Here is a 27,243-nt window from a genome sequence, read left to right as displayed (position 1 = left end):
CTGACTGTCACCTGAAGGTCACCATCATCAAAAGACAGAAGGGTGCCGTGAAGTGAGCATATAATTGTTGACAGGTCACTTATGTCTTCTGATCTTAAATTTTCTCTTCTCTAAAGTAAGGATAATATTTAAACCTGTCTTACAGATTTGTTGGGAGAAAGTAAAGCACCATACATTGTGAAGAGTGGTAAAGATATCTTATACCTGCAGAATACTTTAATTAATGAATAATAATACTACTAATAAATAAGGATGAAGCTATCTGGCCTTCCCAATGAGCAGAAAGCTGATCCTCTTGATATTTTTCTGCAACACCAGGTAAGATTTCCCACGGTTTAGGGTCTGTAGCAGACTCCAGACACTTCTTCGGTAAGTAGATTCCGCTCAGTATGAAGAATAACCCAATGCTCCCTGTACCAAAGAGTTTAACAGGGAGGGTTGCCTGAGTTCCTGCCTTATGAATGTCCATGCTTACATTCGTCATGGGGAGAAGTACAGCATGGCAGTTAAGAGCACAGACTTGGAGCCAGATTGCCTGGGTTTGAATGGTGTGCTCTTACTTTCCCAGAGACCTAGAAATTGCTTCTTAATTTCTAGGATGCACGGAGTGCTTCAGGTAGGAAACCATCTTAATTCTTTGATGGGCTTCAGCCCCTTTTCTTCTAGCTGGGTGACCTTGGGCAAGTTGCTTAATCTCTTCAAGTTTTAGTTTTTCTCATCTATAAAATGGTTATATAAAAGTGGATGTGAGGACAAGCTGAGATAATTTATACATAGTGCTTACCACAGTGACTGGTACATTACACATGCTTCTAAAATACTATATTTTTGTTATTAGCTCTACTACCAATATCCTCACATTGCTAGCACTGTCGTTACCATCAGCATCACCAATATCATTGCTGTCATTGTCAATACCATCATCACCATCATCACCTAACCAGTACATTCCATGTCCCATTTCCTTAATACTTTTAAAAATGACTTGCTGGTTAAACTGATAATTACCACGCTTTCCCTGTGTGACAATGACTTAATTTGTCACCCCACTCACGTAATATCTTTATTCACGTTTTTAGGGGGCAAGAGAGTGACTTGCTGAAAATTAATGCTCACAACTTGAGGCCCTGTGGTGGGAGGTGGTTTGGGTTGGATGGACTTTTGGATGCTCCTCAGATCGCCCCGTCTGCAGCTCTTAGGTCTGTCCACAGATAAACTGCTTCACTGAGTTCTCTCCAGTTTCCCACAATGCAGGTAAAGGAGGCCGTAGTCTACTGCAATCATCTCCCTTTTCACCATTAGTTACAGAGTCATAGGGAAGAGAAGACTCTTCATTTCAATTTTAGTCCTACACAAAAATGGGAGTGCCAGAAGGAGAACAACAGAAATGTTTGAGGTTGAGATTCTGAAGCATAAAAAGCACAAGTTAATTCCTTTTGGCCTCTCAGACAGATTTCTATGTACACAATTGTGTTTCACTTTGTAACCTGTGGCTATACTTTGAGGGTTTCTGAAGTAGAGAAATTATCCATGCTCTGTCCAGAGTCATGCTCTAGTGAAGAGCTCATAGGCAGATGGACATAAATACCACTTGAGCAGCCCTGCCTCTCTGGGGCCTCCAACAAGAGAAGTCCTTCTCTGGAGAGATATTGATTTGGTAATTCCAAAGGGTACAGGGACTCATTCTGCAATTTTTGCTTGGGGGCTCTCATTTAAAGTTCCACTCTGCAAAGGGGTGTTCAGTTCCGTTGAATTTCTTCACCAAGTCAACACAAATGGCAATGTGGAAATGAGTGTGTGCAGGCATTTCCGATGTGGTATTTCTTTCTTTCTTTTCTTTTTCTTTTTTTTTTGCCTTTGGCTAAAAACACAGTCAGACCTTTGTGCACAATGTGGATTCTGAAAGGCCATTACAGGCCCAGTGGGAGAATCTTTAAGACATCTCAGGGGAACATTTAGCACAAACACAGCACATGCCAACTTGCCTCAAGGCTGGGGAGGCTGAGGGTTTCTCTGCAGCAACCTCTCTCTTCCCACACACCACCCCTGAGAGGATCTGGAAGACATATCCTCTTGGCTTGTATATGAGGCTTGATCTGTTCATCCATTGAACAAATATTTGTTGAGTGTCCGCTAGTGCCAAACCTATTCTAGATACTGAGACTACAGCAGGGAAAAAAATAGGCAACAATCCCTATGAACATAGAATTCATTTTTTCTCAGATAGGCTTAATGTTGTTATTTTGCTGTTTCCGACTTTATGTGTGTGTGTTACGTAAATGTACTTCTTAGATTTTATATATAAATTTAGCTTTCTTAGATTTATATATAAATAATATAAAATAAAATATGTTTATGTATAAATAATATATAGATAAAAATATGCAATTGTATCTTGATTGTGTGTTCTAAGAAGGCAGGTGTTGGGTTTATTCAATTATCTTTGTATAAAGCCCAGAATGGAATCATTCATTCATCCATTCATTCATTCACTCAACACGTACTTTCTCAGTGGCTGCTCTGAGTTAGGCGATGGGGATACAGCAATGGGCAGAAAACCTCTCATGGAGATTATAGTCTAATTTAGTAAATATGAAAACAAGAACAGTGATGCTGTGGTTTTTGTTGACATTTAATTTGGGTTTAATAATGTACAAATCTTAAATCTTACATCTGAAAAGTTATATCTTACATCCAAAGAGTAAAGCTGTACACATTGCTAGTTGACACATTTTCAGCATGAATGACTTTGTCTACCCCATGTATGTTCTTTTTCTTTTTTAACTTTATATATTGAAATAATTTTAGTTTTACAGGAAGGTTGCAAAAATAGAGCACAGAGAATTCCTGTGTATACTTCATCCAGCTTCCATTAACGTTAACATCTTATGTAACTTACAGTACATTTATCAAAACTAAGAAATTGACATTGGTATAATGCTATTAACTACATTACACACTTTATTTGAATTTCACTGTTTTTTCCATTTGTAGTGGATTGAATTATGTCCCCCAAAACTCATTAAAGTTTGAGTGGTGTCCCCCAAGTTTTATGTATTAGAAACTTAGCCCACACTGTGACTGTTAAGAGTGTGGGAAATCCTATTATGGTAATTGAAAGGTGTAGCCTTGAAGAGGTGATTGGATTGTAGGACCCTGAAGTAGTGAATGGATTAAAAATGGTGGTCAAGGGCGTGGTTCTCAGGGCTTTAAAAGGAGAGGAGAGTCTATCTCTCTTGCATTCTCTGCTCTCTCTCTGCTTCCACCATCTTGCAATGTAAGACCCCTGAGTCACTGTCACCACCACCAGATGGACTTTGGACTTCCCAGCCTCAGAAACTGTAAGCAATAAATTTCATTTTCTTTATAAATCACCCAGTTTTGGGTATTTTGTTATAAGCGGCATAAATGGACTAATACACCATTAATGTCTTTTTTCTGTTCCAGGTTCCAATGCAGAATATCTCTTTGCATTTAGTTATCATGTCTCTTTAGTACCCTTCAACCTGTAATAGTTTCTCAGTCTTATTTTTCTGACCTTGATGGTTTTAAAGATTATTGGTCAGTATTTTGTAAAATGCCCCTCAGTCTGGGTATGTCTGGTGTTTTCTCATGTTTATCAGCACCACACTCTCCCAAGTGAGCCACAGGCCAGCCCCGTTTTCTCATGTTTAGACTGGGGCTATGGGTTTTTAGGAAGAACACTGCAGCAGTGAAGTGCCTTATCATTACATCCTATCAAGGATATGTGACATCAACATGACTTACCACTGGTGATGTTAATCTTTGTTGCTTGGTTCAGGTGGTATCTGCTAGGTCTTTCCACTGTAAAGCTGTCTTTTCCCTTTATATACTTTATTTGCTAGAAGCTAGTCACTAACCAGCCCACACTAAAGGCAGGAGAATAAGTCTACCTCCTGGAGAGAGGTTTGCTTTCCTTTTGAGTTTTCCTCATGTATATGTCCTGGCTTTGGGAATAAGGCTTTAGGAATTATAGTATTATTTCGCCTTGAAGTGATATAAGAGTTATACTATGTTAAAGTTCATGAACCTAATCTGTTTGTACAGTGCCTTGTTTAGAAAATCCTTTGTCATTTAGCATGAGCTTTTATGAGAGAGAGAGAGAGAGAGAGAGAGATTGATTTTTTTCATCTGGAGTGTTCTTGTTATTTGCAAATTAACTCTAATCCTATAGATGAAATATCTTTTCCCCAGTTTAATGCGGTTTTAGCAATTTCTTATTATATTTTAAGGGAAATGACTCAATAGTAGTGACTTCAATTCATGGAACTGTGGAATCATAGAACTTTGGGCCTGGGGAAGATTTAAAAATCATCTGGTCCAGTCTCCTCACTTTACAGATGAGGAAATTAAGGCCCAGAGAGGAGGTATGACTTTTCCGAGGTGTACACCATCTCCACGCCCCTGCTGCCACACGCCCCTTTATCCCAGCTCTTTCCAGGGCCTGCCATTCCTTTCTGTAGATGAGGAATAAGGCCTGTATCTAGGCCATAGTTAGGACAACACGGGATTAAGGGAAGCACATGTTGCAAACACCCTCACACTCCAGTATCACACAGTTTACATCCACCACCCTGGGGGCAGGAGAACTTCTTACCCTCCAGCTACTTCCTGCATTTCATCCCAGCTCGGTCCTCAGCTGTGGCCTGGAAGGCTCAATCCCCTTTTCGCCAGCCTCTGTCCTGGGCTGAGATGGTGCATTCTGAAAGTGGAAGCTCTCTATTAGATCTGGAGTTCATTCTCAGAGACCACTGTCTCGGGAACAATGAGAGCAATTCCCTTAGGAGACTGAGCCAGCTTCGTTCTCTAAAGGACTAAGGAAACAGGTCTTTCCTTCTCAAGAGGCAGTGAGTCTCAAAGCTTGCATTGGGGAGAGAAAAGTGGAAAGCCATTGCTCCCTTCTCCCTACTACCCACCTCCACTGGGGTTAAAAAGCAAAGGGGTGAACATCTGGCTGAGTTGGCTCTGTTCATGAGATATGCTGTTTCTCCTAGTGAAAGGCATGAAGCTTAAAATCCTATTCAACTCCTTATATACAGGGGGGTCCAGTGATCAGATTCATGTGAGGGTGCTTTCTAGTATCTCCCTAGACAATGAAGTGCACAGAGGTCAGGGGGAGGGCTTTCCCATGGCCAGAGACTAAGTGGTGTCCAGGAGTTTAGTCAAAACACCCAGCCAGCCGGAATGTTCACATTGCCCATTTGACAGTCTTGGCTGTGGTCAGTGAGCCTATAAGAAGCAGAGCCTGAGGCAGTGAGAGCCTCTAAGGAGGTGACCGCAATTGTACCTTCAAGGGAACCTCCTGTGAAGGGCTTCCACTTACTGGGCAGCCCACTTGGAGAAGTGAGTAAAGATGGTTTTTGGCTGCCTCAGTTTCCCTTCCCTGGGTATGTCTCCTCCTTCTTGGTCCAGGATCTTCAGTACCCCCTGTTTCCCCATTAAAGACTTTCATTTTAATGAAAAGCTCAGAAACTCATTCCTACTAGCATGTAAATCACTGATTCCACGTCAAGGTGTTAGCCCTGCATAGGGACCATTGCCTTCAAATAGGGGTAAACACTTGCATGTGGATATCAACCTCAAGCATGCATCAACATCACTGGTGGTGCATTTATAAAGTACAGGAGCCTGGGCCCCACTCAAATCTGGAATGTTAAAAAAAGCTCCACAGGTGAATTTCACTCACAACCAGGGCTGAAAACCACTCCTGGTTTAAGTGAAATGTTCTCACTGTGTACTGCCTGGACCAGCAGCACTGGCATCACCCGGAATCTTAGAAATGCACATGTTCAGGCCTGAGTCAGACCTCCTGAATCGGAAACTCAAGGGGTAGGGCCTGGCAATCTGTGTTTTATTAAGCCATCCATGTGATTCTGATGCATGCCAAAGTTTGAGAACCACTGCTTTAAGCTAAAGGGCCAAGGTCTAGCTGAGACATTTTAGTCAGAAGTGGGGTGATGTGGATGGAAGGTGGGGTGCTCCCTAAAACCACATGCCATTAATGGTTGACTAGTCCTTGTACATGGAAAGCCATCTCTGATTGCTTGTTGATCCATGAAACTCTCAGATTTACAATCAGCAGTGTTAGAACCTTTTCTTAAAGTAGGAAGGACAGTGATAATTTACCTAAATTGGCAACAACATACTGGGTAATAGTATTGATAGGTGGTGGTTATGTCTGTGGTCATGGCTACCCCCTTCCTTCTTCTCATGTCCCGAAAGCCACAGGCCACAAGTGGGGGTGGTAGACAGGGCAGAGGCATAGGACAAAGCTTTGGTAGGGGAAGTTAATTATTTTATTTGTTAAGATAAATTGTACTGAATTAGAGGACATGGAACTCTTCACAGTATTTCTTTAATAGTAAATTTGGTGTCAAAAATAATGATCCCAGATTGGCTTGTTGATTAGAGCTTAGCCTTGTAACACCAATGTCTAGGGTTTGGATCCCCATACTGGCCAGCCACCCCCTCCCCCAAAATGAACAAACAAAAAACCAACAACTGCCCCCCAATAGTGATACCAAAGCACTTACTTGATGCATAGTATCTTTATGAACTGAAATCATTGTAAATAGGAAAGATTTGCTGAACATTTGGTTGAAATGTGGTGACATTTCAATTCTATTCAACTAGCACTATTCTTGGTACTGGGATACATCTATGAACAAGAGACACAGTGTCTGCAACCTCAGGATCTAGAAGGGAAAACAAGTGAGAAGACCACTAATGAAGAGGAGACATAGGATGCAAGTGAGCATCTAGCAATCGGCTTGATCTTAGATCCGGGGCTCAGGTAAGTCCTTTCTGGCTAAGTGATGTTTGATCTAAAAACTGAAGGTTGAATGGGAATCGACCAGGGATGCAGGGGAGGGAAGAAGGAAAGGTGGGGAGAAGAACATTCTAGACAGAAGGAAGAGCTTGGGTGAAGGCCTGGAGTAGAGAAAGAGCCTGATAGGGAAGTCGTAAGAACTGCAAGCTGGCTATGCCGGATCCTAGAAAGTGTGGGGAACGTGAGAGGAGCGAGGTTAGAAAGGCAGGAAGCCTGAACCCTGGAGGGCCTAGGAAGTTAGATGAAGAATTTGGATTAGGGCCTAACGATGATTGGAAGCCACTGATGGGTTTAAAGCCATGCAAGAAGATGACAGATTTGCATGAAAAATAAATCTCTTGGCTGCATTTTGGAAAGTGGATTGGGGGAGGGATTGTGGGTATTGGGAGACAGGAGATGTGTGTAATACAGATTAAATAGATGAATGTTTGTGTAGGGAAAATATGAAACAAACTAAGAAATTAGGAGATTAAAATGTGTTTCATTTTATGTTCTTTTTCAGTCCTAGTTTTGTTTCTGTGGATGAAACAGATCTACGAAAGCTATCTTCACAGAGTGGGCATGTATTAGGCATATGGCATACCTTGCCAGTGGCATGAATCAATCAACCAATGCTAATTGAACACTAGCTGTGTGCAAGTCACAATATAAAACATGGTACTGAACACCATCGGGGATTCCAGAAGGCTTAGTTTTAGCCACAAGGAGCTAACAGTTGAGTAATGGAAATAACACTTAAGTGTTCCTTGATGATTCAGGCAGTATGTGATTGATTATGAAAAAGTGAGGACAGAATCATAAACACTCTAAAAGGAGGGTTAGAAAGAATTGCACGGAAGATGTAGGTCTTGGCCAGGCTTTGGAGGGTAGTAGGAAGTGGGAGACTGAGCAGCATGTGTGTGCATTGCAGGCGGGGACTGCCATCAGCTGTGGGCATTGTGGTGGCATCCCCATTTATGGTTTCAATTTGTCTAGATTTTTAGAAAAAGGTGACTAAACCTCAGACATAATAGAAAAGCACATTAGCTTTTGGCAACAAGTAAGGGAGTAGTGAATGTTCCTCTCCTAGTGTTCACTTTTTTGCTGCACTTGCTGGGACTACAGCAGAATAGGGGCCTGTGGGTGGACTTGGCTGGAAAGGTATGTGAGATTGACTTATAAGACACCTGGGAAGTGTCGAGGGCATGGAGGCACTGCTGTGGGGGAGTGCAGTGAGACTTCTGTAAATCTGGCTGGTTAGCCTAGAAATCAGGATGTCTGGTTTTCAGAACTTTACCTAGTGCCAAGGCAGTTTTGAAGTTACATGTAATAGGAGGGGCCATTCTAAAAGTCTCATTTCCAGAAGCCCCAACTCTTTGTCCCTTAGCACTGAGACAGTCTGCTCTTATGCAAGAGCTCAACTGTTCTGAAACTTTAACTCTGAATTCCTGCAAGTCTCAGGTACAAGCTGCCACGTGATGGGCACCAGCCACCATGCTGGGCAGGGGCTGGGGAGGAGGTTGAAGGGCACAGGGACTGAAACTGTGTCCTGCAACAGCAGGGTCAGGTCTGGGTCAGGCCAGAGAGAAGACAGGCATGTCTCTGGGGTGGCTTCTGGGAGACACTTGTACTGGCCAGTGGACTAGGCTGTGCGAGGTGTTGGAGGTGATGCAGGGAGCATGTCTCCAAGTCTGGCTGGAGGACGTTAGCCTTCAGGGTGAGTCCAAAGGGTCACGGAGCATCTCCAACCATGTGTGTTCTCTGAAGATGTGTGTGGGATTGTCTGGACTGAAGGCTGGAGAAGCCAAAGGAGGGAGACACCCCAAAGACAGCCTATGGACCCCTCCCACTCCCTTTTCACTGGAGTTGGGCCTCTTCTATTTGTTTTGTATTTTTTGGGGAACTTCTTAATAATTCATTTGGAAAATAAAAAGGATGCTGATGACAGAAAATGGCTGGAAATCCTTTTTACAACGTGCTGTTTTAATCCCTGCTGCCAGGGAAGGTATGTCTCCTATAGGGAAGGTCCCCGAATCTGTGACACCCGCAGGGGTGGCGGTGCTGAGCCCAGGACCTGCCTAGTGTGTGCAGACCAAGCAAGGCTCTGCTGGGGTCACTGGGGGCAGGGATGGGGAGCAAGAGCCAGTGAGGTGCCAGCAGGAGGAAGAATAATGGGCTAGTGTTAGTGCTGCCTGCAGGGCCTGTGGAGGTGACAGTCCACCGGGGCTGTGGAGGCGTGTTTGTCCAGGCAGGAAGCCACATGGGACCCCAAGCCAGCCTCCCCTGGCACATATCCTGACCGCACCTGCAGCCGAGCCCCTAGGCACGTTGAGGATGGCAGGAGCTGTTGTTGGACCCCCAAGCCCCAGTCTACCTGGCCTATACCAATTTCTTCCTTATTTCCTGGTTGTAGTTGAGGACTCCCCTCCCTGCTTCAGGACGAATTCTGTACTATGTTCAGCCCACGTGGCCTTCTCCCTTAGTCACCTCATGGACACACTCTCTGGGCTCCAGATTCCCTGAGCCAAGGGCCTCAGTTCTAATGAAACAGCCCCTGAGGGAGAAAGGCCTGATGGACAGGACACCTTCTAGGCTTCCCATCTACACAGGTGGAATGAGTGATTTTATGAGTGTGCCGGGGCTTTTCCGCTATGTTAAGACTGTTGTGCTAACAAAGGTATAAACATATTGTGGTGGGTGGGAATAATTTTATCACAAGATGATGTTATTCCTGGTGTCAGTTACTTGGGGACGAGGCCTTCCTCTCAGACCCGGCCAAGGGCAGGCACAAGTGTCCTAGGAGGGTGTCAGGGTGGGCCCATGTGGAGATAAACAATAGAAATGAGGAGTGGAGGTGGGTCAGATGTCTGGCATTAATTTTAACACTGTGTATGGAAAAGGCGGGATCTGCAAGCCACAGGAATGAGCTGACTGCAGTAAGTTCAGACAGCTGGACACTGTCGGCTTGACTTCTTCTCCACGCCTGGAATTCTCTGGGTTCATTCCCAGCATAGCCTCGTCTGCTTAGTATTTAGTGATTTAATGGCCATCATTGGTTGTGCATCTCATTGCCTGGCATTGTGGTATGTCTTTTCATGCAGTATTTGATTTGGCCCTCACAACAGCCTGGTAAGGAGTTATTATTCTATATTTTAGAGATGTGGAAATTGAGACCCAGAGCATTAAGTGCTTTGCTCAAAGTAACACAGTTTTAAGTGGTAGAGCTGAGATTTGAACCTTGATCTATCTGATTCCAGAGATCAAATTCTTAACTATAGTTTGCTATGGAGTCTTTTGGACAGTACCTGCCTGTCTCACTGTGCTGAATGTTATTAAGAGAAGGGTTCAAGTTCAAGTTTGGGTGAAGCTTTTCAAAGGTTGGTGGGGCTCCCAGAGTTGCAGCATGAGGTCATGTCACTGGGTCAGCCATCCTTCCTTCCCGGAGCGTCTCCTCTCCTTCCCGTGCTAGACCTTAGACACTCTGTTTTTGCTTTAGTAACGGGGGAGCCTTCCCTTATGGCTCATCTCTGCAACCTCCTCCCAGCTGTCCCCAAAGCTGGGAGTGGCTATGAGGAAATTCTTTTAGGAGTCTGATGGTACCTCCTACATTTAGAAGTAATGAAGAAGATCTCCAAATATGCAGTTCTCTGGGTGGCCAGCATCCCGGGGACCTGCACTCAGCTACCGCCTGGTTTCAGCATGTACTTCTCAGGCATCCAGGAGGACCATGTCCACAATCAGCTGCTGCTGCCGCCTGAGGGTGTGGAGGTCTTGACAGGAGCAGGTGTTCCAACGTCTGCTATTTGTTCTGGTCGACCTCATCAGTCCAAGCCGACATCACAGCCTCTGACAGATAGAAGTGTGTGGCTGCTTAGATTGAATTATGTGACTTGTTATTTATAAACCGTGATTTGTTCGGTTACCTAGTTCCTAGACCCAGACTAATAACAGGAGAGCTCATGATAACAGTGGTCTTGGAGGAGGCCTGGGAGAGATCCAGATAGCATCAACCCATGGCAACAACTCTCCTATCAATCTTTGCATTTGTTGATATGTTTATGAGTCTAGGTGACTATGTGCTTTAATTATCACCACTCTGTGGCATATGCTCATACCTCTCTGTGGCCCAGGCAGTACAACAGGACTCTCCAGGCATGACACTTTAGTAATAATAGCTATCCCTTTTATATGCTTATTATTTGCCAGGCACTGTTGTACCGTTTTACACATATGAACTAATCTAATCCTTACAGAAATTTTATATGTGCCTAGAGGAGATAAGGTTGGTAGAAGAATCAAACCCAGGCATTTGGCTCCTGGGTCTGGGCTCTCAATTACCAAGCCAGACTACCACTGCGCAGGCTGGAATGCCTCTTTTCCCAGAAGCTCAGAGCCCAGCAGGGAGGGATGAAAGAGCCAGGCTAGACCTGGCTTTCTGAAAAAGACAGCTAGGTGTTGTAGAGGGAGAACCAGGTAAGGCAGTGGTTCTCAGATGGGATCTCTGGACCAACAGCAGCGGCATCACCTTGGAACTTGTTAGAAATGCAAATTCTCTGGTCCTATCCTGACCTACCAAATCCGAATCTCGGGGAGTGGTGATTCTGATGCATGATAAGGTTTTGAAATCACTGGAAATGGGAATCAGGAGGCTAGGTTCTAGGCCTGTGACTGCCCTTGCCCAGCTAGGTGACCATGGGCAGGTAATTTCATCTCTCTGATCTTGGTTTCCTCATCTTAACAGTGCAGGGCTCGCTCCAGATTCATTCACTTTTCATTACTCCAACAAGCGTGTATTGAGTGCCTACCATGTGGCCAATTCTGAGAATACAAAGCACTGTGCCTTCAGAATGGAGCACAGCAAGAGCCGGGTGGCTTGAGATCATCTATCATTACCACTCTAGGTTCAACCCTAGTTAATTCTTGCTGGAACAATTGTTAGAAAGACTCTCTCTCTACCCTCCCTTTCTCCTAACTCCAGTATATCTCTACACTTTCACCAAAGCCACTGTGAGAAGAGGCATGACTCTGGCCCTCTTGCTCGTCAGTTAAAAACCTTCCATGGCTCCCTGTTGTCTGTGCTTTCCCAGTGGAACACTATGAAGGACAGGCTGCTTGTGGTCCTCTGAAATATTAGAGGCTTTAGACACAACTCTGCTCATGACACACAGGCCTATAGGATGGTAAAGAGGAAGGAGTCTTGGCCAGCGGAGGTTCCAGTTCTACAGAACCTGAATCCAGTGGCTAAAAGAAGAAAATAAAGGGTAGGATTCTTATGTAACATTTAGCAAAACTTTGCTTTTCCTAGGGCTCATGTGACATTTCCCTGAGACAAACCTGGTTAAATTTCTTGCTTGTATTTTAAAACCTACCAAAATTTGGAGCAACCAAAAATGGGCATGTTGGCCCAAGACTCAAGACTCTCAACAGCGTGAGTTTGAGTCTCTTGTGGCAACTGGGACCCTTTGTACTCATCAATGGTGTCTCTGGGGCTTGGTGACTGCAGTCCTGGTTGGGCTGGGGAGCTTGCTCTCCAACTTGAGGTGCAGCCACTGATGTCTACATGGTTGTCTCCACCTGACAGAGAGAAAAGGATCAGATATCAATGAGTCAATGAGACTTTATTGAGCACATACTCTACTACTGCCATTGAGTCAAGTTTTCTGGGCAAAAAAGAGATGCTTGCCTAAGGAACTCACACTTTTGCATTGGAAGAGGCAATCTGCCAAGATTTCTGTGATCTAAGGCTTGGCATTATTTTATAAATTGGGCAATCCAAACTCAAGCCGAGGTGGGTCCGAGGCTCTTTAGCAATGTGTCTGGATCTTTGCTTTGGCATCTGCGCATCTGCCAGTGAAGTCCACCTCACTGATGCAAAATGGTTGCCTTGTTTTAGGCAGGTAAGTGGTCTGAGTTGCATCCTGAGCTGCCCAGCTGGGATTGGAAACCTTTGAAGAAAGAGGGAGAGCAAGACTGTAGTCTTATCAGATTCTTAGCTTCTGGGCTCAGCATCCCTGGTAAAACCCATCGGAGATATCTGTGGCTGAAGGGAGAGCCCACCAGAGCCCTGATTCCTACTTCCTGTGATTTAACTGATCTCGGGGCTCCCTGAGCTCAGTTTCTGCTTTGTCATTGTGATGGCAGAGCCTGGAGCTCAACTGATGTTTGTTGAATTTGTTAAATGTAGAGTATCTAGGTTTAATGCCCTTGATGGTTTTTATCTGTATCCCTTACCTGGGTATTTTAGAAAAGCTTTAATGGATGTGCCTGAGATGTTTATTTTTAGAGACAATTTCTGATCCACTGCTTCTTTGTTCTGGAGGGAGATGTTTGTGAGACAGAGTTGTAGAGACACTGGGCTCAAGTCAAAAAGCTTCCATATTCATTATTAGTAATTATAGTAGTAACAACGATAATGGCTACCATTTACAGATTCTTTCCTATGTGCTGAGTATTGTACAATTTGGCAGCTAAGGAATTTCCTGGACCAGGAGATCATGGATACCCAGGTATTGACTGAATGTTTGTATCTGACTTTGTCTCTTGGTTCACTGAGGCCAGGCTTAGTTTACTTTGTTTGTGAATCTCAGTCTAGTATTACCATGACCAGCAAACACCTCATGAGTTACTGCTTAATTGAGTTAACTGCTGTTTCTGGGGGCAGATTTGGTTTTCCTTTGGACCCTCAAGTTGTCTAACATTTTGAGTTGTTTTTTATCTTTTTCTTACTCTTTTCTTCTTTTTCTTCTTCCTCCACTGACATTTCTATTTTTATCTCCTTTTCATCGTCTCCATTTCTTCATTCATTCATTCATTCATTTATTCACTCATTCATTCAAGTTGCTCTCTCACCAAATTAGAGAAGTTGCAGTTCAAAAAAGCAGCACAGCTGCCAGCCGACAGCTCCACCTGTGACCGAAAGTTGGCCGTGAGCACAGCACGCATGCAAATAGACTTGTCTTCACATGTTGGAACCTTTTCCTTTTTGCAGTGAACTCTACCAATGATTCACAAGGAAATGGACTTTGGCTGTATTGTAATTCTTATTTCCATAGTGTTTGGGCACAAATCACAAAATACACCTGGTGAAAATCCCGAGTCACTGGAGGGCTTGGTGTTTCAGGAAGAGGAAGAGGAGATTCCTTTCTTATACCTGCGGAAGAACAAGCGTCACCTCAGTCATTGGACAATCCCTTCACCCTACTCCATTGAGCCTTCAGCTCAAGGGTAACAGAGCATTTCTCAGTAGTTGGTCAGATCAACGGCATTCCTGATGTCTATTATTTTGGGGGGGCTCCAGTCACTTGGGGGACTTTTAATGCCACACAGAGTGAGGCTGAGAGGTCTGAGTCCTGGACAGGCAGAGTGGGTCCAGGTCAGATGGTTACTGGGTCACTATTCCCTGGGGGACCTACGGGAATGGGATTATCTCTGAGTGCACAGCATTCATGGTGCTAAGCTCCCTCCTGTGTGTGGGAAATGATGGTTATGTGTTTAGCCAAAGGATGCTCCATGTTACACTTAAGCTGGAGCCTTTGTTTTTCTTCATATCTGGGCTTTCTAGGGGCATTCCAACAGAGAAGACTTGAAAGGGAATGCGTAGAAAAAGGGGATCTAGAGAAAAAAGGAAGGACTCATTTTTGGTTGTTTAAGTTAATGCTTCCTAAATCCCAAAGCAATGTCACCTGAAATGTTTATTTAAAAAAACGAAACAAAATAAAACAACAACAACAACAAAAAACCAAAACAAAGCAAAAACCCAAATCAACAAACAGTGTCATGGACCATTCCAGACCTACTGAGTCAGGTTCTTTGAGGTGGGGCCTAATAAATATCTCTTTATAATAAGTATCCCATGTAATTTGGATGGGAACCATTCCCTAGGAATTCTTGTGGGACTTTCCAAACAAATAAACAAAAAATCAGGTTTTTCACACCAGCAAGGTGAGCAGAGAGACTCTGTTTTCCTCAGCTCAGGATCTCTAACCTCTAGCATAATTCCCAGCACAGAGTTTGTGCCTAATAAGCATTTGTAGAAGTTTCATGGAAGACATTTCTCAAACGTGGCCATCAACTGTGCACGTAGTGGGGGAAGGTACTGTTGATGACATGGAGGCAAAACTATCAAATAACACCTATTATTCAGTGTGTGGAGTCAAGTAATGGTAAAACAGAAAAGAAAAAAGAAAATGTCTCTCTACCTTGGAAGGGCCTCATAGTGGATAGGATAGCCTGGAGACTTTTTCTCTTGCAAAAGCTATTTTCCAAAGCTCCGTGGTAATAAGAACATCAAAGGTAGCACCCACCAGGCTTTCTTGAATATCTTCCAAGATCATTTATGGCAGTCTTGAGCTATAAATAATAATTAAAATCACCTGGTCCTTGGTTTTCCTATCTGCAAAACGGGGCATGGACACTTGCCAGCTGCCTTTGTTGATGGGAAGTTGTCAGAGTGACTAGAAGCCATCTGTCTAGCACCAGAGGGTGTTCAAGAATGGCCATGAAGAGAGCTGGGCACCCTTCAGCCTGCCATAGAGGTCAGGCTGTTACATAAAATAAAGCCTTGGCTTCTGAACACTGGCATCCATCCAGCCCACTTGGGTTGATACAATTTCTGTTTGATCAAGTGGATGTGATTTCCTTTTTATTGTGCCCTGTCATAATATCTTATTATTTAAGGTGCAATAAAACTGGAAATTCCAACCATTAAGGCCATTCCTAGATAAATATCTGCCATGCAGCTGTCAGCCATATTTGCAGATGATGGCTGAGAACTTGAGAAGATGAGATGTGTTCTGAATCCTTCAACAGGGATAGCAGGACCTGCTCTTTTCTTGGAAAAGTAGATATTGGCAAACCTTAAAGGGCTCCCTAGTGTGCATAAAGTTTGAGAACTAAAATATGAAAGGGAACTTAGTTTTGTAGTCTCTTGATATGAAAGAAACAGTAAAATTGGTGTATGTAGGAAACTCTACACTGGGCTCTTGCATTTAATCATTGCAAGTATTATAATCATTTCAGTTTGGAAGAGGAGAAAACTAAAGCTAGGAGAGTTTAAAGACCTTCCTACAGGTCACACTGCTAGCAGTGCAGCCAGACTTCAAATCAGGCTCTCTGACTCTATATTAAGTAATCTCTTCACCGTACCCTGCTGCCTCTCCCAGAGGGAAATCATGTAGAAGAATGAAATAATATACATTTGCCAGAGAAATGAGAAATGGGCTTAGCTGACAGTAGGTAAGGAAAACATGGAAAATGGCCTGTAGGCAGCAATGGAGTTTGACATTTTATCTGTGGATTACCCATTTTACCTTGGAGCATATTATTCTTCAAGTTGGACTTAAGCAATTTGTCTTTCATATACTTAAAAATTTAATATTATAGTATTTCTTTAAAATAAACAGTGGTTTTTAACTTTGGGACTCTAATAAACCCTATGGACTGTCTCATGGGTCCCGTTTAAAATCATCCTTGTCTGCCCTTCCACTCCCACCAAGGTCAAGAGATCCTTCTCTATAAGATCTGACTTTACAGATTGCTTCAAATTTCTGGGCCACAGACGATCTCCGTAGTCTAGGGGTTGTTAAACCTGTAGGCTTTCAATTCTTTTGTGCTCTAGTCTGTCCATACCTGCGTTTATGACAAATTATTTATTGAAAGGTCATATGGATTTTCTGTCTACCCAGCACCAAATATCTGGTCATATGATGCTAATAATTTCTGCTTTGTTTATTGCTGTATCCCCAAAGCCTAGAATAGTACTTGGCACAATTACATGATGTAATTTATATGTTTTACTTTTTGTGTTTAATATATTTGTTTCTGAAAATTGTGTGTAAAAATGTTTGTAAATTAATCACATAAATGCAATAGAACAACCTGTTCTTAAAGGAATTTCATCTACAATTTCTCCATTATGTATAATATCGCTGTAGATTTTTGGCATGTAAACTTTATAAAGCTAGGAAAGTTTCCTTCTAGTCCTAATTTTCTAAGAGTTATTTTTCTTAAATCACAAATAGATGTTGGACTTTATCCAATTTTTAGACATCGGTTGAGGTAACCTTATAAATTGGTATCATAATGTTTATCAGTGTGGCGTATTACATTGGTAGGTTTTCTAAGAATAAAACACCTTGCATTCCTGGGATAAACCTACATATTATTGTGTATTATTATTATTTCACGATGTATTATTATTTCTTGATATACTATTGAGCTTGGCAAACTAATATTTAGGGTTTTTGAATCTATTTTCACAAATTAAACGGCCTATAATTTTCTTTTCTTATATTGATCTTATTTAGTTTTAAAATCAAGATTACATCAGTCTTTTATTTGCAAGCTTCTTGTAATTTTTCTGTTTTAACTATAACAAACATATTGTTGGATCTTTTTAAAAATTTATTTATTTATTTATTTATTTTTCAAAAGATGACCGGTAAGGGGATCTTAACCCTTGGCTTGGTGTTGTCAGCACCACGCTCAGCCAGTGAGGTAACTGGCCATCCCTATATAGGATCCGAACCCACCGCCTTGGTGTTATCAGCACCGCACTCTCCCGAGTGAGCCACGGGGCCGGCCCTTTTTTTTTTTTTTGTCTGTGCTCAGCCAGTGAGCACACCGGTCATCCCTACGTAGGATCTGAACCTGCAGGGCGGGAGCGCCACTGCACTCCCTGCGCCGCACTCTCCTGAGTGCGGCACGCGGTCGGCCCTCTTTTTAACAATTTAAATTCAGTCTAAGAATCTGTGTCTTTTAAATGGTGAGTTTAATCTTCTTATATTCATTACAGGTACTGTATTATTAGAACTTACTGTCACCTTATTTCTATTTTCCATTCACTGTATTTTCTTAACACCCTCTTCCTGTTTTCCATAAAAAGAGCCAGTTTTCTTTAGCTGGTTTTAAAATGAAACATTCTATTTCTTTTCTTATAGTAAGAACGAAAGTAGTGTTTGCCCCTTACTTCAGATTCACACTTGTGTTTATTTTTCCTATTGATTTCTTAAATTTAACGAAAGCTACATTTTCCCCTTTATAAAACAAAAACATTAGTGCATTTAAACTTCCCTTTAATCTCTTCCACATATCACAAAATTAAATAGAATATAATGTGAATAGTGCATTCTGGACTTGTGCCATCATGTTGATATTTTAAAATATTTTGTTCTGGGTTGTTACAGATGAATTTTCTCTTTTTCCCAGTTTTAAGAAAATCCCTACAATAAACTTCACCCAGGTATTTGATCACCTTTTGCTCAGATATTTCTTGTACCATCCTTCTGGGTAGCTCTTTTCATCTGAGTGCTTCCTCCAAGAGCAATTTTAATGTGAGATCTTGTAGGTCTGAAGATATTTTTGTTATGCTCCAATATTTGAATGACAGTTTGGCTGGCTTAAAATGATAGATTCAATGTTCTTTTTCTTCAATACTTTACAAATATTTCTTCATTGTCTGTTCACATCCAGTTTTGCTGTGAAGAAGTGTACTGTCAATGAGATTCTTGTTCCTTATTTGTTAATGTACTCTTTTTCTCAGTAAACTTTTAGAATTTTCTTTGTATTAGTTGTTTTTAAATTTCTTCAAAAATCTTTTTATTGGTTACGAATATTCATGAGATACAAAGCTGATTGTCATCACTCGTGCCCAAGATGTGATGGCCGGATCCATACTGGCAGCATGCCCATTACCACAAATTGCAATTATATTTCATGTCCCTCCTCCCAATTATCCCTGACCTCCTTCCCCACCCCTCTTTACCCCACTCCGCTTTATATCCCTGGGTATGCTCTCTCCCTCTGCAAGTCCAACACACCACTGTGGTCTTTCCTTCCTTCTTTCTCTCTTAGCTCTCATTTATGAGTGAGTACATGTGGTATTTATCCCTCTGTGCTTTTCTTTTCACTCAACATAAGCTTATCCAAGCTCATCCATGTTGTTGCAAATGGGAGAATTTCATTCCTTTTTATGGCAGAGTAGTATTCCATGGTGTATATATGCCACAGTTTCATTATTCCATCATCCATTGATGGGCACTTAGGTTGGTTCCATATCCTGGTTATTGTAAACAGAGCTGCGATGAACATAGGAGAGCAGGTATCCCCTCAGTGATTTCCATTCCTTTGGGTATATACCCAGAAGTGGGATTGCTGGATCGTATGGAAGATCTATCTGTAGTTGTCTGAGAAACCTCCATACTGTTTTCCATAGTGGTTGTACTAATTTCCAGTCCCACCCACAGTGCAGGAGCGTTCTCTCCACACCCTTGTCAGCATTTGTTATTCTCCATTTTTTTTTGATTATAGCCAGTCTAACTGGGGAGAGATGATACCTCAACGTGGTTTTAGTTTGCATTTCTCTGATGACTAGTGATGTTGAGCATTTTTTCATGTACATGCTGGCCATTTGTATGTCTTCCTTAGAAAAATGTCTGTTCACCTCCTTCTCCCATTTTTTAAATTGCATTATTTGGTTTTTTACTGTGTAATTGCTTGAGCTCCTTGCACATTATGGATATTAATCCCTTGTCGGATGTGTAGTTAGCAAAATTTTTCTCCCAGTCTGTAGGTTGTTATTTCACTCTGTTGATTGTTTCCTTTGCTGTGCAGAAGGTTTTGAGTTTGATGTAGTCCCATTTGTTTATTTTTTCTTTTGTTGCCTGTACTTTTGGGCTCATGTTCATAAAGTCTGTGCCCAGACCTAGTTCCTGAAGTGTTTTGCCTATATTTTCCCTTAGTAATTTTACAGTTTCAGGTCTTATACTTAAGTCTTTCATCCCTTTTGAGTTGATTTTAGCATATGGTGAGAGGTGCATGTCTAGTTTCATTTTTTTGCATATGGATATCCAATTTTCCCAGCATCACTTATTGTGGTTTTGAATTTCATTATGATATATCCAGATATTAGTCTTTTCTTACCTCTATTGGTTGCCTGTCCATGAGCATTTTCAATCAGAGATTTTTTTACCTTTTTAAAAAAAAATTGAGGAATTTATCTTTATCATATCTTTAAGACAAAGGCCAGACAAGAATAACCACTGTCACTATTGCTGTTTGTCATAGCACTGGCCAACACTGTAAGGGAAGGCAAGAAATAAGAAATGTAAGGATTAGAAGAAAAAAGATAAAAATGCCATTACTTTCAGAAGAGATGATCATCTACCTAGAAAGATCATCATAATCAAGACAAACTTAAAACTAACAAGAAAGTTAAGCAAGGTTGCTAGAAATAAGATAAATTCACAAACAGTAGATTTTTTTTCTATAACATCAAGAAGTAAATATTATTTTTTCATAATATTTTCTAACTAGAAGATATTATGAAAAAATAAGATGCCATTCACAATGTCAACAGAAACTAAACATAATTAGGAATTGATTTATCTAAGAATATACTAGACTTCCATGGAGAAAATTTTAAAACTCTAATAATAAAGAACATGAAATATGATCTAAAGAGATGAGGAGCTATCCCATGGTTAGCTGGACCAAAATAATCTTACAGTGATGTCAGTCCTCCTTAAGACAATCTATAGCTTTAATGAAAACCAATCAGAATTGCAGTTGGATTTTTTTTGAGGAACTTTATAAACTTATTTAAAATTTAAGATGTATCATAATAAATAATAATGAAAACTGTAAGGTATTAGTACAAGAAGAGAAAATGAGACCAATGAAAGTTCAAAGACAGGTTCAGGTAAATATATTAAGTATTTTTGTTCAAAAAACGGATACCATGAATAAAGTTAACAGATAAAAGAGTAAGACAGGAAATTTGTATTGAGTAAAACTGATAATATGTAGAATTGTACATATAGAATATACAAAACCTCCTGCTAATCAACAAGAAAAAAAACAACCCTAGTAGAGAAATTGGCAAAGGAATGAACAGGCATTTTAGCAAAGAAGAACTTCACAAGGTTAATGTGCATATGAAGAGATGCTCAAATTTATTGATATTAGTGGTATGAAATAAACCACAATGAACTATCACTACATCTACTAGATTGGCAGAAATTAGATAGCTGGATAATGCCATGTTTTGAGGTAAAATGGAAATATGTGAATCCTCATGAACTGCTGGTGGAAGTCTTGGACAGCAACCCAGCTGTATTTAGTCAAATTATACATATGCATATTCTTTGACACAGTAATTCTACGTCTGGGTATATAACTTCAAGGAAATTTTCACATGCCTCTGTAAAAGGATGCATGTAAGAATGTTCATTGATGCTTTGTGGAGGGGGAAATTAGAGACAATCTGGCTAAGTTAAATGCAGTGCTTGCACACCATGGAGTACATTTCAGACATTAGAAGTAACAGATGGGATGTCTACATAGCAATGTGGATGGTCTTACAACATAGTGCTGAATTAAAAAATAAGACACAGTGTGAGCTCTAAAATACAGCACCATCTACATGAATTAAAAATCCGTATATGTCAATCAATACATATTTTATAAAAATTGGTGTTAATGTCTACAAATAAAAGGATTGACATCAACCAGATGAAGATAGTTGCCTTGACTGAAGTGGAGGATATGTAATGGGTTAAGGGAGGACAGGAAAAGAACAGGTGTGGAAAATAGGGGGGAAAGTGGATGAATGAGCAAAGGAATTATTGAATGAATGAGTGAATGAATGAATGAGAGGGGGCCTTTCATGGATCGGTGATGGTAAAGTGCCATAAATGAAGAAGATGATTAAAGTTCAAATGAAAAGAAAATATAAAACCTAGCAGAGGTGATGGCACATAATGAGCACTCAGTAGATATTTGTTGAACGAAGGAAGACACGGTGAATCTCTTTGCAAAGCTAAAGTCTTTCACAATATCAATCAGTGCTCTTTAATGGATTATTTTAGGAGTTCTTATTTTGGCATATCAAATCCTTTAAAAATGTGAGCACACCTGTATTGGGAGTCATCTAGACTGTGTTAACATAATTTTCCTCTTTTCTTTCACTTCTTGAAGTATTGCATAAACATGGACACCATGTCCTCTTTTGACCTAAGCCATGCAGCTTGATTGTTGATCCTGAGTCATAGAAAATGTTTTCCAGCAAATATTTGCCATTTCGATCAAGTCTGGGCTCCAAAACAGCTGCCTATATGTGGTCATTTATATCCAGGGTCTTTGCCGGAAGCACTGAGCTGGAATCTGCCTCCTGAACTTCAAGGCTGTCAGAGGTGGCAGGGTTTATCACTGGCCATGGTGATGGGCTTGCCTACTGACATTTCCTTTTCTCTGCTGCTGTACAAGATCTGATTTTTCAGAGCACCTCTGGGTTTCTCCTCTTTCCCCTTTCTTTCCAGAGGACAGGGATTTATCCCAGAGGGTATAAACTTCTATTGGTCTGCTCCAGGTTTTAATAATAGTGAGCCTATATTACTACTTGTAAATATGGCTGACATTTGTCTTTTGCTGATTACAACTTAATGAATATCTATTAGTAGAATTATTTAGAAATCCAGCCCTAGTCAGATGAACTTGGGTCTGACACCAGCTTATCACTTAATAGCCCTGTGACATGGGGCAAGTTAAATTTCCTATTGTTTCTTTGAACAATACAGATAGAAGTTTCCTCACAGAGTTCTGGTGACGACATCAGATGGTGTACTTAGGGCTGAACATGGAGTCTGGTGCATAGTAAGTAACGGTTGTTATTACTTCATGGAAATCATTATGCTAGGCTTGTGGGGAGAAACAGATGAATGAGAAACATACTTAATTTCACAGAGTTAGAGAGAACAAGACAGAAAACCAAAATACACTGTGGGAGAGGACTAGCAGGGTCAGGTATCCTCCTAAAGAAGCAGTGAGACACTGGGAAAACGGCTTCTTCACTTTATAATCAAGGAACTGAGACTAGAAGAGTTACATGACTTGTTTAAGGGGACACAGCCAGAGTGGCAGAGCCTTGATGGGAGCCCAACTCTCCTATGACTGAGACAGTTCTGATGGATGTGCCACTGTTTCCAGTGGAAACTTCTCAGTGAGGCCCACGGCCTTGTGATGCTGCTACCTGCCGGGCCGGTCTGGGGTGCTGCAGCAGCCCACAGCACGTACCACAACATGGTCCTCCACGGTCCTGAGGTCCAGAGGCTTTTAGGTGAGGGGTCATAACTCAGTGAGGAGACAGCCTGCTCTGTCTTTTGAGTGAGTTGTTTATGTGGACAACATTTCTCCTCAAGACTTGCCCTCAAATCAACAATGCATTAGACTCAGTGGTTCATAACTTCATCAAATGAACTTTTTCTCGGGGTCAGTATGCTCCAGATCCTGAGTGAAGTGCTGGGGAGACAAAGATGAAATCTCCTTGAGGAACCTACAGATTCGTGCAACAATTTGCTATCCTTTGTAGTGAACAAAGTGCTCCAAGAGCTGAGAAAAGAGGAATGAATATCTTCTGGGCTAGGTGGTTTGGTGAGTCAGGACATTTTTCATCAAAAAAGGGTGCTATTTGAGCTGGATCTTGAGAAATGGAGAGGTGATTTTCAGGTGGAGAAGCAGGGAGAGGAACCCAGCAAGAGAGGACAGCAAGGTCAAAGGCAGGGAGCTGCATGGATGCTCAGTGGTGCTTGGAGGGCCTTGGGGACCGGGGGTAGGGGGCAGAGGAAGATGAGGTGGGAAAAGAAATCAGGGGCCTCATTAGGAGGGGCCTTCTATGCCCCAGCTCTGTGGCTGAAGGGAAGAGATGAAGGCTTTAAGTTGGAGAATGGCATGATCAGATGTAGGCTGTGCAAGATCCCTCCGAGGCAATGTGGAGGAAGGCAGAGTACCAGGGCCCCAGACCTGCCCTCGGGTGCCTGAGCCAGGTGGTCTTGACCCCACACTGATTGGATCCCGGGAGCCTGAGCATGTGGACTTCAGATGCAAAGTGGTAAAGGCATCAGACTGGGAAAGAGCCTGTAGCCTGCTATCCCAAACACTGCCAGATGGTGAGCCCATCATTACTTTTCCTTTGAGAAGCTTCCTGTTAATCAGATGGGTGGGCACTAGGAGAGAGGCCCTGTTTGTTCTGTGCCTGCAAGTCCCCTTTGAGAAGCCAGCTTCAGTTAAGGAGCACGGGCGTCTTCTCCTTCCTTCCTGAATGAGTTGGCCTCTTTCTCCGTGGGCTTATGGGACATCAGGACCATTGCCCCCCACAGTTAAGCATGATTAAGACTTGCCTTTCTGGAGGTGTCTCGGGGCAAAGGGAGGGACTATTGTGTTTCAAAATGGAATAAACAGAAAAGCAATATTAAAAGAATGAGGAGTTGTTTAGTGAGGCTTGAAGAGATGACAGGTGCTTCCTCCTGTGTTGAGAACCAGTGACCCCTGGGAATCGCATTTCCCCTTGAGCAGGAGCCCATGGCGGGCAGAGTCCTGCCAACGTGCTGTTGGTATGGAAGCCTGCATGGGTGCCAGAGAAACCCAGCATTCTCCAGAGGACCCGTGGGCTCCTCATGGGTGTGAAGAGCTCTGAGACTTGACACACCTCACACAGCTCACACTCACGTGTGGCACATCACCCTCGAGCTGTGTGAGAGTGGCCAGGGCCTCTGGTGCCCAGTCGTTGCTCAGTCCCAGCTGGTTGGCTGGGCACGAAGTGCTCTGCAGCCAGGGGGCCTGCGAGGGCGCACACGGTGGGGTGACAGAGGTGACAGAGTGCCCCTGTGCTGCGGTGGGAGGATGTGATGACACGCCCCCACCCAGCGGGAACTCGGGCCTTTAAAAGCCGAGGAAACAGCCTCTGAGCAAGCGGTGGCTCCACTGGAGGAAAGCACACCCAGGTCTCACATTAAAGAAGCCAAACTGTCTGCTTCAAAGAGAAAAGGCAACATCCTGTCACAGGCCATGCTCTGGCAGAGACGTAAGTGGTTGGGCCGTGGCTGTCAGAGCCAAGTGAGCACGACAAGGGGTCTGGGGATCGCCGGTTGGCCTGGGGGTGGTGATGGGGCCACAGGGTCTGGGTTCCAAGCTGGGGAGTGGGGAGTGGGGAGGTGGGCGAGAGGGAGCCCAGTGGAGAAACCAGCCTGTCAGACGTGATGCTGATTTTCCAGACTGGAGGGGAACGAACGAGTGTTCCAAGGTGGGACAGCTCATCGCATCTTCACTTCTGTGCATGAATCACTGTGGTGAAGAAAGAGCAGTTTATGATTCACAGAACAAAAGCCAGATGTGATATGGGTTTGGGGCTGGGAGGGGAACGCTGTGCAGTTCCTGACACGAGGGGCTTTATTTTTATAAGCAGCTACTCTTCAGCTTGTTTAATTCTGTGGGCCCGTTTCTAGCTGAGGGACCTAGTTTCTGCTGGAGGTGTGATTTGTTTGTGTGGATGCGTTGGGAGCAGGTGGAAACCTCGTTCTGTGAAGACATGGTCTTGCCTCTTGTCATTCTTTTTCCTATTCTATGGCAAGGCTTATGTGTCCCACTGTAAGGGGGCAGCGGGTTTATCTTTGACCTTGATTTTTATCCCCGGAGTTGGATGGAACAACTGTGAACTTTATTTTCCATGATGTGGACTGAACAGAGACTCTTGTTATTAATAATTGAAATCATACAGAGATAATCTACAACATTCTGCTCACGAGGTAAACAAAGTCAACACAATGGCCTTAAGAGAGTTGAAGCTTGCTGAGGCTGAGTTCTATACTTCCTGAAGCAAGAAGTATTACCAAAAAATTGCTCTTTCTTTCTTTTAACGGTGCTTAGTTCTCTAAAATGCCTTTCAATTAATTCAGGTACACCTACACCAAGCAAACTTAAGAGAATCTAGACTTACAGAAAAAGATAAATTAGGAAGTGTTTATTTTATGAAAAGAGATTCTTTTGGATCCCTTACTGTTCTGAAAATATAATTTATTGATTAAAATGTGACATAGTCACTTTATCACTAATTCATTCTTTCTTTTATTTCTTGTGCAAATTCTCTGGAATTGGGCTTATTACTGTGTAATACAGAGGAGTGATTTCAAAATTTCTCAAATTTTGAAGTCGTATCATTGTTTGATATTAGCAAGATGCAATTTTTTAAAAAATAAAACAAAATGAACTTTAATTTGGGTTTGAGAGTTACGGACTCTTCCAAGACAATCAGGAATATTCTAGCATGGGTGGTATGCAACTCCTACCAGAAGGAGGATTGAGCAAGACCCTATCCTTTGGGGGACAAAAGGCAGCCAACCCCGTTGGGAGTCCTATGTGGTTGAGGGCAGGTGGGCATTAATGTCAATACTGGGGGCTTCTAAGCATCCAGGCTTCTAAGCATGTCATTACTGGTGGTTTCTAAGCCCTTTCACTTAGAGTTGAATCATTTGGGTTTTGTGTGAGCCCCTGGGGGGAGTTTTGCCTCAGCTCCTACCTTCTATGAGCAAGTCACTTTCCTTTTTTCCCTTAGGTTTTTCGTATGTAAAATGGGGATAAAAATAATACCTATTCTGCAGAACTACCCTTAGTAAGCTAAGGTGCCACTGAAATGTTAATTGCTCTGGTTCTGCATCAGCATCTGCGATGGTTGCTTCCCTGAATACACAAGCTGCCAAGTTCTCCCCTCTTGGTTTTGTACTAATTTTTTCTCCTCTAATGCCTCCTAAGAAATGAACAGTTTTTTGTTTTGTTTTGTTTTGTTTTGTTTTGTTTTATTTTAAAAAAGGGAATGCTGGAGGGCATGCTTCTTGTTTATACCCTGGCGGCCAGCCAGGTATGCAAAACTCCATCATAAGGGAAACCACTTTGTAAGCTCATCAGTGGAATAGCTGGGGTAAATACAGATCAACATTCTTGTTATTTGTCCTTTGGAACCTTAAAGGAAATTAGGAAAGACCCAGGACACTGAACCCATCCCCTTACCCTGGGCCCAACTATGTGGCACTCAGGGCACCTGGGTGACTAAACCCTGTGGGAAAACCAGTAAAAACAAGGCAGCATCATCAGCCCACTTAGAACCACCCAATGAAAGAGTTTGAAATCAGACACCAAGAGTGCTGAAAAGGCACTTTCTTTTTTCAGAAAACACCCTCGAGGCATGAGCTGAAATGACTGTACTGTGGGGTTCTGGAAAGGGTTAAGAAAACATTCACTTTGTAAATGTTGCCTCCTCCCTGCCTGGCCCATGATCCTTGTTTGTGGATTAAAAGTGAACATGGGCTTTGGTTAAGGTCAGGGAATAGCATGACAAAGCTCAGAGCTGCTGCCACAGAGAAGCGGAAATCTTCAAGCCCCAACCACAGATTTGAGATTTGCTTGACTGGCCAGTTGGATGAAGCCGTCACTCCACCTGCAGATTCTCTCCCTGGGTTTTGCCTTTGGTTATGCTGGTTTCACGTAGAGGTAGAACTAACGTCCACCCCAACTAGTAACAGTGTAGTTGAAAGAGCATGAGCACTGGATGAGACAGGACTGGGTTTGAAAGTTGGCTCTGCAACCTATTT

General features: G+C 42.5%; 1 protein-coding gene across 1 annotated transcript in view; it reads left to right on the top strand.

The window, feature by feature from the left end:
• Positions 1-10,447: 10,447 nt before the first annotated feature.
• The window catches only part of POU2AF1 (POU class 2 homeobox associating factor 1), a 36,204-nt gene continuing 19,408 nt past the window's right edge, over positions 10,448-27,243 (top strand). The window contains exon 1 of the mRNA XM_063093288.1: positions 10,448-10,589. Within this exon, the coding sequence (XP_062949358.1) occupies positions 10,448-10,589 (142 nt within the window). The remainder of the gene's footprint in view (positions 10,590-27,243) is intronic.

This window comes from Cynocephalus volans, chromosome 4, assembly GCF_027409185.1.
Source record: "Cynocephalus volans isolate mCynVol1 chromosome 4, mCynVol1.pri, whole genome shotgun sequence".
NCBI lineage: Eukaryota > Metazoa > Chordata > Mammalia > Dermoptera > Cynocephalidae > Cynocephalus > Cynocephalus volans.
Note: the sequence above shows the minus strand (reverse complement) of the source record. Positions and strands in the feature narration are given on the sequence as shown.